An 11,163-nucleotide genomic window follows, 5' to 3' on the forward strand; every position below is an offset into this window, starting at 1 on the left:
ATACAAATTGTTCGAGCTCACAAAACACAAACGACGAATTCCAGTCACACCATCGCACAAAGCTTGGTTCACGAATGTGTTCGTAGCTACTGCTGTGTTTACTCATCGCGAAACCAGTGGAATCAGGCTGTCCGCCATCTTCAAGCACAGATACGTGAAGCCATGAAAAGCCGTAGCTGGAATCCACGGACAAGTACAAAGGCGCGTACAGGTCACAGTGCCCGATCAGGTACATCTACGTCATAAAACATGGCTGCGCCAATGTGCGTTTCAGAATGAATTAGTATCTGTTTTTTTTTTACATGGTACTGTACCGAACTGCGAGTATGAAGGCGCATTTTGGGGAGAGTTGGATGTGGGCTTTCAGAATATCACAACCGTTTTGACTATTTACGATATCGGCGTAGCTGACCTTTAAGAGTGTGCGGTTCCACTGGCGTGTTAACAAAATGCCGCCGAGTTGCAGATTTTGTCGAACGGGACAGGGGCGCTCTCAATGTTGCCAGATGGCTGTCGGCATAGTACCGGAGAAAAGGAATGTGATACCCTGAGCCAAGCTATTCGGTGATTCTACAGACAGCAATGGCGCAGCTCCTGCGTGAAATGGTTTAATTGTACCGCGAATTACCTGTGCAAGCGAGCACATGTGGAAGCACGCGACCCTAGACGATGAATTCAACCTACGGAAAAGAGAACTCGCACAGTTGGCGTTGTGAATAACTGAGCTCACATACTGCGCATGTGCGAAGGGTTCGAAAGTTTTCTTTCGCTCGCGATGTCTCCTTTTGATAAATGTGCTGCATCCGGCCGAGTAAAACTGATACCTCTATTTGTCCTTATCATGCTGTACTAGAGGAAATGGATACACGATTGCTACAGACAATATCCAATGTGAGCGCTAACAGTCAATGCCACCTAGATAACAGAAGGCCTGCGCACTCTTTCAATAGACGTCACGCACCTAGCCCCACTGTCGCTATTGGCGATAGATAGATTTGACGTCACAGAAAGAGCGAACAAGAGAAAATCCCCCCCCCCCCCATTGAAAATGTACGGTAGCCGGTCCGGATAGCGTGACGTTATGGAAAGAGTGCTCAGGTTTTGTTATCTAGGGGGTATTGACTCGGCCCTACTATCAGCGTTTGCGATAGATAGATATGATATCGCCGAAAGAGCGGAGGAGAGAAAAGCCCCCCCCCCATTTGTATGGCAACTGGTCCAGGTGGCGTGACGTTATCGAAGGAGTGCTCAGGCCTTGTTATCCAAGGGGTATTGACTCGGCCCTACTATCAGCGTTTGCGATAGATAGATATGATATCGCCGAAAGAGCGGAGGAGAGAAAAGCCCCCCCCCCATTTGTATGGCAACTGGTCCAGGTGGCGTGACGTTATCGAAGGAGTGCTCAGGCCTTGTTGTCTAGGTGGCATTGACCCGGCCCTACTATCAGTGTTTGCGATAGATAGTAAGACGTCACTGAAAGAGCGGAGAAAAGCCCCCTCCGTTGAAAATGTACGGTAGCCGGTCCAGGTGGCGTGACGTTATCCAAACAGTGCTCACGCCTTGTTATCTAGGTGGCATTGACTCGGCCCTACTATCCTTGTTTGCAATAGATAGATGCGACGGTCACCGAAAGACCGAAGGAGAGAACAGCTCCCCATTGAAAATGTATGGCACCCGGTCCAGGTGGCGTGAGGTTATCGAAAGAGTACTCATGCCTTATTATTTAGGTGGCATTGACTCGGCCCTACTATCCTTGTTTGCAATAGATATAACATCATCGAAAGAGCGAAGGAGAGAAAAGCTCCCCATTGAAAATGTATGGCAGCCGGTCCAGGTGGCGTGACGTTATCGAAGGAGTGCTCAGGCCTTGTTGTCTAGGTGGCATTGATCCGGCCCTACTATCAGTGTTTGCGATAGATAGTAAGACGTCACTGAAAGAGCGGAGAAAAGCCCCCTCCGTTGAAAATGTACGGTAGCCGGTCCAGGTGGCGTGACGTTATCCAAACAGTGCTCACGCCTTGTTATCTAGGTGGCATTGACTCGGCCCTACTATCCTTGTTTGCAATAGATAGATGCGACGGTCACCGAAAGACCGAAGGAGAGAACAGCTCCCCATTGAAAATGTATGGCACCCGGTCCAGGTGGCGTGAGGTTATCGAAAGAGTACTCATGCCTTATTATTTAGGTGGCATTGACTCGGCCCTACTATCCTTGTTTGCAATAGATATAACATCATCGAAAGAGCGAAGGAGAGAAAAGCTCCCCATTGAAAATGTATGGCAGCCGGTCCAGGTGGCGTGACGTTATCGAAGGAGTGCTCAGGCCTTGTTGTCTAGGTGGCATTGATCCGGCCCTACTATCAGTGTTTGCGATAGATAGTAAGACGTCACTGAAAGAGCGGAGAAAAGCCCCCTCCGTTGAAAATGTACGGTAGCCGGTCCAGGTGGCGTGACGTTATCCAAACAGTGCTCACGCCTTGTTATCTAGGTGGCATTGACTCGGCCCTACTATCCTTGTTTGCAATAGATAGATGCGACGGTCACCGAAAGACCGAAGGAGAGAACAGCTCCCCATTGAAAATGTATGGCACCCGGTCCAGGTGGCGTGAGGTTATCGAAAGAGTACTCATGCCTTATTATTTAGGTGGCATTGACTCGGCCCTACTATCCTTGTTTGCAATAGATATAACATCATCGAAAGAGCGAAGGAGATAAAAGCTCCCCATTGAAAATGTATGGCAGCCGGTCCAGGTGGCGTGACGTTATCGAAGGAGTGCTCAGGCCTTGTTGTCTAGGTGGCATTGATCCGGCCCTACTATCAGTGTTTGCGATAGATAGTAAGACGTCACTGAAAGAGCGGAGAAAAGCCCCCTCCGTTGAAAATGTACGGTAGCCGGTCCAGGTGGCGTGACGTTATCCAAACAGTGCTCACGCCTTGTTATGTAGGTGGCATTGACTCGGCCCTACTATCCTTGTTTGCAATAGATAGATGCGACGGTCACCGAAAGACCGAAGGAGAGAACAGCTCCCCATTGAAAATGTATGGCACCCGGTCCAGGTGGCGTGAGGTTATCGAAAGAGTACTCATGCCTTATTATTTAGGTGGCATTGACTCGGCCCTACTATCCTTGTTTGCAATAGATATAACATCATCGAAAGAGCGAAGGAGAGAAAAGCTCCCCATTGAAAATGTATGGCATCCGGTCCAGGTGGCGTGACGTTATCGAAGGAGTGCTCAGGCCTTGTTGTCTAGGTGGCATTGATCCGGCCCTACTATCAGTGTTTGCGATAGATAGTAAGACGTCACTGAAAGAGCGGAGAAAAGCCCCCTCCGTTGAAAATGTACGGTAGCCGGTCCAGGTGGCGTGACGTTATCCAAACAGTGCCCACGCCTTGTTATCTAGGTGGCATTGACTCGGCCCTACTATCCTTGTTTGCAATAGATAGATGCGACGGTCACCGAAAGACCGAAGGAGAGAACAGCTCCCCATTGAAAATGTATGGCACCCGGTCCAGGTGGCGTGAGGTTATCGAAAGAGTACTCATGCCTTATTATTTAGGTGGCATTGACTCGGCCCTACTATCCTTGTTTGCAATAGATATAACATCATCGAAAGAGCGAAGGAGAGAAAAGCTCCCCACTGAAAATGTATGGCAGCCGGTCCAGGTGGCGTGACGTTATCGAAGGAGTGCTCAGGCCTTGTTGTCTAGGTGGCATTGATCCGGCCCTACTATCAGTGTTTGCGATAGATAGTAAGACGTCACTGAAAGAGCGGAGAAAAGCCCCCTCCGTTGAAAATGTACGGTAGCCGGTCCAGGTGGCGTGACGTTATCCAAACAGTGCTCACGCCTTGTTATCTAGGTGGCATTGACTCGGCCCTACTATCCTTGTTTGCAATAGATAGATGCGACGGTCACCGAAAGACCGAAGGAGAGAACAGCTCCCCATTGAAAATGTATGGCACCCGGTCCAGGTGGCGTGAGGTTATCGAAAGAGTACTCATGCCTTATTATTTAGGTGGCATTGACTCGGCCCTACTATCCTTGTTTGCAATAGATATAACATCATCGAAAGAGCGAAGGAGAGAAAAGCTCCCCATTGAAAATGTATGGCAGCCGGTCCAGGTGGTGTGGAGCTATCGAAAGAGTACTCATGCCTTATTATTTAGGTGGCATTGACTCGGCCCTACTATCCTTGTTTGCAATAGATAGTAAGACGTCACTGAAAGAGCGGAGAAAAGCCCCCTCCGTTGAAAATGTACGGTAGCCGGTCCAGGTGGCGTGACGTTATCCAAACAGTGCTCACGCCTTGTTATCTAGGTGGCATTGACTCGGCCCTACTATCCTTGTTTGCAATAGATAGATGCGAAAGTCACCGAAAGACCGAAGGAGAGAACAGCTCCCCATTGAAAATGTATGGCAGCCGGTCCAGGTGGTGTGGAGCTATCGAAAGAGTACTCATGCCTTATTATTTAGGTGGCATTGACTCGGCCCTACTATCCTTGTTTGCAATAGATATAACATCACCGAAAGAGCGAAGGAGAGAAAAGCTCCCCATTGAAAATGTATGGCAGCCGGTCCAGGTGGCGTGACGTTATCGAAAGAGTACACATGCCTTATTATTTAGGTGGCATTGACTCAATTTTCAATTTCAATTTATTTCCTTGCGGTTGGGAGAGCAGCAAAAAGCCCATGAGGCTTGACACCGGCTCCTCCCGCAAAGTTCACTATTTACAGCAACAATACAGTAACGATCATAGCGTACAGAAAAAAAGAAAACAATATTGTAACAATAACCAAATGAGAGTGAGAAAAATGGAAAGAAGACATATAATGCCTATGATACAAACAAATCAACTAACAGTTCAAAATTGACTCAATTAACAGTTAAATACCCAACATAAAGCGACAGAGCATTCCTTTTGACATCAACAATGGGTCCGGCGACGTACCAACAAACTGATTAAAAATAAATGGTGACATATACATCAATGACTAAGAGAGAAACTGATGTTCTGAGGCTGGAACAACATAGAAGGGACAGATACAAACAAAGAGTGAGTGGTTGGTGAGAGAAAGTGAGAGAGTGAGAGTGAGTGGTTGGTTGTCGTCCCTTCAGATGACGCACCCCGAAAGTTCCAGGAGAGGCGTGTTAGCTTAGCTCAATTGGTAGAGCCCTGGACTGGTAATCCAGAAGATGTGGGTTCGATCCCTACAGCTAGCTAACCTTTTCAGTGACTTTCAACGTCAATGACTGCTTGCCGTAATTTGTTCGATGCAATGGGACACACCAAATCCTATGTCGAAAAGAATACATAGATGTCAGCGTAGTTAACTGACATAGTTCTAGAAATGTCGTCTTATTTTCACGGACGCTTTTTGAATAAGTTAAGGTAAGCTTATACTAGTTGTAGAATTTCGGTATCGGAATAATATTGTACTGTTCAAATAATTCCGCAGTATGAGACAGTCGACTGACACCAGCAATAATCCTTATAGCTCTTTTTTGCAGGACAAACAGCTCGTGAATATTTCCAGCCGTCGTTGTTCCCCACACTAAGAAACAATAATTGTACCGTGAATAAAATAAAGAATTGTAAAGCAGCAATTTAATGTTACCTGGAAGAACACAACTATGTCTGTCTAAAACGCCATTTATAGCAGCAAGTTTTTTGGAGACATAAGATACATGGTTGTCCCACTGCAGATGTTCCGAAAACATTACCCCTAAACATTTAAAGCTGGCCCTACTATCGACTACTAGACTCGGCCCTACTATCCTTGTTTGCAATAGATAGATGTGGCGTCGCTGAAAGAGCGAAGGAGACAAAAGCTCCCCATTGAAAATGTATGACAGCCGGTCCAGGTGGCGTGACGTTATCGAAAGAGTACTCATGCCTTATTATTTAGGTGGCATTGACTCGGCCCTACTATCCTTGTTTGCAATAGATAGATGTGACGGTCACCGAAAGAGCGAAGGAGAGGAAAGCTCCCCATTGAAAATGTATAGGAGCCGGTCCAGGTGGCGTGACGTTATCGAAAGAGTGCTCAGGCCTTGCTATCTATGTGGAGTTGACCCGGCCCTACTATCAGTGTTTGCGATAGATAGATGTGACGTCTACATACTCGTCTACAAATATTGCTCCGGTCGTGCGCGCACGGCACGTGTGACTCCCTTCTTGTTACGGCGTAAAGGCTACAAATTCAGTTTTCGCCGAAGACTCGGGGGCTCTGGTGATGCTCATGATAGCGACGAGCAGTGTGTTTATAATGACGGAGGGCACTGTGTAACAGAATGAAAACTCGGTGCGATTCTACGACATCTGCGTAGAGGACGACTCAGATTTTCAATGCTTGCTTTGTGCTCAGTTCGAGAGCATTATTACCAGACCCACCATCAAATCCCTTCCTTAAAAAGTGCATAAATGTAGTCTTCTTCCGTCATATCTGATATTGGTATAGTTTTCGCATATCAAAACTATTATAACGTCTTGCACCGCTCATTGTGAGATCAATATCTGAATTAATTATAGAGAGATCAAGAAGCAAAATGTATACTATATTATGTAGGAAGTAACAGTAACTCGTTACTTTTCCAAAGTAGCTTAGGAACTTCAAAATCATTTTCATTAGGGGTACTTTGTTAGTAACTTAGTCATATTGTTTGCACAGTAATTTAACTGGTAACGAGTTCCTTTTATCGAGTAACTTCCCCATCTCTGAAGTATACATAATTAAATCCAGCCTTGGGAGGACTGCATGTTAAGGACTACGGAAAACATGTGGGCAGACTCGAAGACCAAAAAGTGGAAACTTAAATTGTTTTGGGACTTTCCTCTCACTACAATGACTCGGGACAACGGCGCGTCAAAGGTGGAATCGGACTCGTTTTATTTATTTGCAACATTACAAGTGCTTGAAGGCCATCCTGTGTCCTTTTAACCTTTCATATGTCTAGTGTAACTTCACTGAACAACAATGGTGAAGCTAACGTTTTCTTCATTCGTTGGGAATGGTTCTTGTGCGAATGCCTTCTTCAGGGCTTCTTTGAAAGGTCCTGTGACAGTGACCTTCTTGAGCACCTCGACCAGAGCCTCCTTGAGTGCATCGTCAAAGAGAACGGTCTCCTTCCTGCTGTCGCCGAACTCCACTGGCTTCTTCACGTACTGGTGCAGAGCCTGAACACGGACGTTCTTCAGTTCCGTTTTTCCGTCTGCAAAAGAACACGCCTATTAGAGTCTTCCCTCCCTAGTAAGTTTAATTAAACAGACATATTGCCTCCGACTAAAGGATATATACTCGAAAACACATTCACATGGACAGTACCCGCCACTAGCCGGCCATACCGGCACTCCACACACTTCACGAACACAATGTTGTTATCTGCGAGACACAGATAGAAGTGGCTGGATTTGCACACTGATGCAACCGTTCAATATTTTCGTTTACACAATGCCCCATATCGTATAAATACAGCGCGGCCTACACGCTGAATAGATAACTTTCTGTTTATCTGAGGATGGGGTATATATATATAGGGACTGCCCGTCTAACAGGGGTATTAGTCAATTCTGGTCTATAGAGAAGGAAGCTCCACATTGCATTCGTACACGAGAGAGATAACATGTTTCGCCGTCGTATGAAGAGTGCATAAAGGTTTATACCCGAGGTTTTTCCGAGGAGTACTTGGAGCAAGCTGTGGGCCGTGTCCACTTGGACGTCAAAGGTTTTCTCTGGCTGAGTAGCTTCAGCCTTGTACGTGACGCGAAGGCCGTTGAACGTCACGTGACACAGCAGGTCCTCGTTGCGTTGGAAACAAAGACCATAGGGCGTGACGAACTCGCTCAGTCCATCGACCTTTCCCTGGGTGAGCTTCACCTTCGTCCCTTTGGTCTCATTTACCTTGAACTCGACATCGGGCAAAGAGAGAGGGTCCAGATTAAGAGCCTTCACCTCCTGTCGGAGGTTTTTCGCGAATGGCGTCTCTTGTGGAGCGACGGTCGCTGCAAGAGCACCTGCGGGACAACCATGCAGGGTAAAAATATCAGGGTGTCGAACCGCAAAAAATACGGGTTCGGTTCGGGTTCGGGTTCGCGTTGTTTTGATTTCGTTCCGGTTCAGTTCCGGTTCGGCCAGGCCAGAAATCGAACCGGTTCGCAAACCGGTTCGCAGCCCCGAACCGGTTCGCGAACCGGTTCAACGCTTCCGTTATATATGTTCCATAAAACTGCTTTTATCAGGAAATGCGTGGCTAATAGCTTACTGCTGTTGTCTGCATTGACGTCTCTAGCGGTGAGGTAGCCCTTTAGTGAGAGAAATGAGAAATTGATGAACACTTATTGCAACTAGAGTTCACGCTGTTGAAGCGGTGTAGTCCTGCTACTTTCTGTTCCCAAAGTATCTTTTTTTTTCACACGCACAGTGCCAGAAAGATACACTTAAAGGAAGCCTAATAAGATGGACAGCGTAACATAGACGACAGTACTTGCCGGCACACTGCCTTCGCAGCGTGAATCGATCTGAAACGTACTGAAGCATGTCGAAAATGAGCCTGCAAGCCTTACTCTGTCCGAGCTCACAGCAGTGTACTTGCTAATCCACAACACAACGGCAATGTGTCACGACGACACAACTGCGCTACCAATTAGCAGAACCACATTTACTTTTCAAAGCACGACCAATCAAACAGGCACCGTTCTGCGTACGCTCCTTCTCCACTTCTCATGTTTCTGACTTGTTTAATTTGTGCTGCTCACGTGTAAAGGGAAATCTTGGGCGCTTATTTGATTACATATTCGTCCTGTAGAGCTATGTAACTGGCCTACTCCATTCGTGTTTCATTCGTCCGCGTGGCACCTGGTCTCTGAAGAGTAGACGCCGCACCGCGTGCGTGGGGCGCTAGCCGCGGCACTCACAAGGACAACTGCGCTTCAACATGTTAAAAAGACGCTGAAAGTATACTTACTATACGTCGTCGTCTGACTGCTAGGTGAACATTTCTGAAATTTATGATATAGGCGCGTGATGATGATACCAATGTGTCTTCGTTCTGGGATAGAGAGGAACTCTTATGCTGACTTCTTTTATGTCCGAACCGTTTCGTTGCGAACCGGTTACCGCTATTATTTTTTACGGTTCTGCTCCGGTTCGGGTTCAACAGTGTCATGAAAATTTCGGTTCGGGTTTGGGTTCGGTTCCGGCAAAAATAACGGTTCGGGTACGGTTTTCGGTTTGGGTTCGGGTTCGGTTCGACACCCTGAAAAATATGAAGCATATCCAATGCTTTTCGGAAAGGGGACCTCGCTGGCATTTCAGAAGCAGGAGTTGAATGTGTCCGGGTGGTTTTGAAACGTGATGTAATAATTAGAGATTGCGTGTCATTCACTTACCAGCAATACAAGTGGCGAAGACCAGTACGAAACGCATCTTCACTTTTAGGGTTTGTCTCGGAGAGGAAATCTGTTGGAAGGAAAAGTTTGCATTGTCTTTTTGAAGTTCAAAGTTGAGTTCAAATGAGTTCAAAGCACTTGATATTGTGAAACCGTGACCTCTAGGCTGTCCCGTCAACTGGTGGTAATCTAGGGAGCATATAAAAGCTTTCTTATCAGTTGAGATGTAACCCTTGAAAAGTGCAGAAGGACACAAGTTCAAGTCACAGAACAGCAGCTGAGGGAGATGCCCATAAGATGTTTAACGATGAGCTTTTGCTGAACCGTCGCTATTACTCGTACTTTATACATATGTATGGGCAGACTGTTATTTCCAATTACTGCCTGATACCCACGACTTTAGGACTTGTGGGAGCGTGCATATTGAAACCATTCGTCTCAAGTCCTGTAAACGCGGTACTTTCGTATTTAAGATGGCATTTGCTCATTGACTAGGGCCTGCACAGTCTTGAAAGTGGCAGAGGCATAGGCGGAGGCACGAGTAATATGTATGCGGGTTGCATCATCCGAAACCGTAATTGCACGAAAAATGAATAGAGGTGTTCAAAATGTCTGGTCTGTAAAAGAGGCTATCTCGACTTACCTTAGTAGCGTTCGAAGGGTTATGATGTGTCGCGATGTTTGCATCGTTTTTATAGGACACGTATCCTAAATCGGGACTCTTATCGCCGGGTTCCGGTCTTGGCTTGTACAATGCTATCAGGCTGCATGAGAGTGCAGGGATGACGCAGTAGTGGATTCAAGAAAAAAATAAAAAATAAAAATTCAGTACCAGTGAGGGGCTGAGCCGGATACCAGTACAATAGAAATCGGTGTCTTGAGTCGCTCATCAGCCATGTTCCTTTCAAACGCTTCTATTTCAGTCGACCGAAGGCATTGTGAATGGACGCGTGATAGTTTTGACCGGACGTATAGGCTACCGTACCCCGCCATCTTGATAAGTTCTTTCCGAGAAAAGTGTCTGGCATTGCTTGTACGGGGATGTCGTCAGAATGTGAAGGATGGCAACAGTAAAACGTAGGGACTTCACAGTGATAGGCGCCATTATAATCATATATGCAATATAGTCACATATATGTAGTATATTTTTATTGTGAGCAAAATTTTTAAATTGACTTGCTACTACGAGGGGTGTTCAAGTCAGACCCTGTCTTTTCAATCATTTGCGAGTTCTTGAATTTGCAGTAGCAGAGGAATTCTGATTCCATATGTCCTCGTAGCGAAGGAAGAGAAGAGGCAATAAGATGCCTTCTGTATACGTGGCTTCAGGTCCCAAGCAGCCTTTTGTGGATTGTACGCTCCAATATGTTGCCAACGCATGAGGTTAGAGCAATGGGACCGTAGGAGGACAGTTGGCATGGTAGTCTCCCCTGCTTTAGGACAGGTATCACTCTAGCGTGTTTCCAATCAGATGGTATGCATCCAGAGGTCCACACTTTGTTAAATAGTTGAATGAGAGCATCGAGCTGGTCATCACCTAGGTTCTTGAGGGCCTGATTAGAGACCCCGTCTGGGCCAGCCGCGCTGCGCCGTTTTAAGCCTTGGATGGCGGACTTCAGTTAGGGCATTGTGAGGTCATCGTCCGCTGTGGAATTATGGGCTACAGAGTGTCTAGGAAAATGGTGTTGGTCACTGCAACTAGCTACACGAGGTAGATCAATGGCATAGAGTCTTCGGCTCTGTCCTTGGGCTCCTGGTTAGACGCTACCGATAAC

General features: G+C 46.6%; 1 protein-coding gene and 1 non-coding gene across 2 annotated transcripts; one reads left to right on the forward strand and one right to left on the reverse strand.

Annotated features, from left to right (window-relative positions):
• The first annotated feature begins 5,150 nt into the window (after positions 1 to 5,150).
• Trnat-ggu (transfer RNA threonine (anticodon GGU)) lies at positions 5,151 to 5,223 on the forward strand. Its single transcript has one exon. It is a non-coding gene; the product is annotated as a tRNA-Thr (tRNA).
• A 1,643-nt stretch (positions 5,224 to 6,866) lies between these two features.
• LOC135391679 (uncharacterized) lies at positions 6,867 to 9,463 on the reverse strand. Its single transcript, XM_064622017.1, has 3 exons — positions 9,389 to 9,463; positions 7,664 to 8,014; positions 6,867 to 7,212 (listed from the first exon to the last, which is right to left on the reverse strand). Exons 1-3 carry the CDS (start codon positions 9,423 to 9,425, stop codon positions 6,965 to 6,967), a joined length of 636 nt encoding a protein of 211 aa, XP_064478087.1. The 5' UTR covers positions 9,426 to 9,463; the 3' UTR covers positions 6,867 to 6,964.
• Positions 9,464 to 11,163: the final 1,700 nt, after the last annotated feature.

The sequence above is a fragment of the Ornithodoros turicata genome, chromosome 4, assembly GCF_037126465.1.
Source record: "Ornithodoros turicata isolate Travis chromosome 4, ASM3712646v1, whole genome shotgun sequence".
NCBI classification, from domain to species: domain Eukaryota; kingdom Metazoa; phylum Arthropoda; class Arachnida; order Ixodida; family Argasidae; genus Ornithodoros; species Ornithodoros turicata.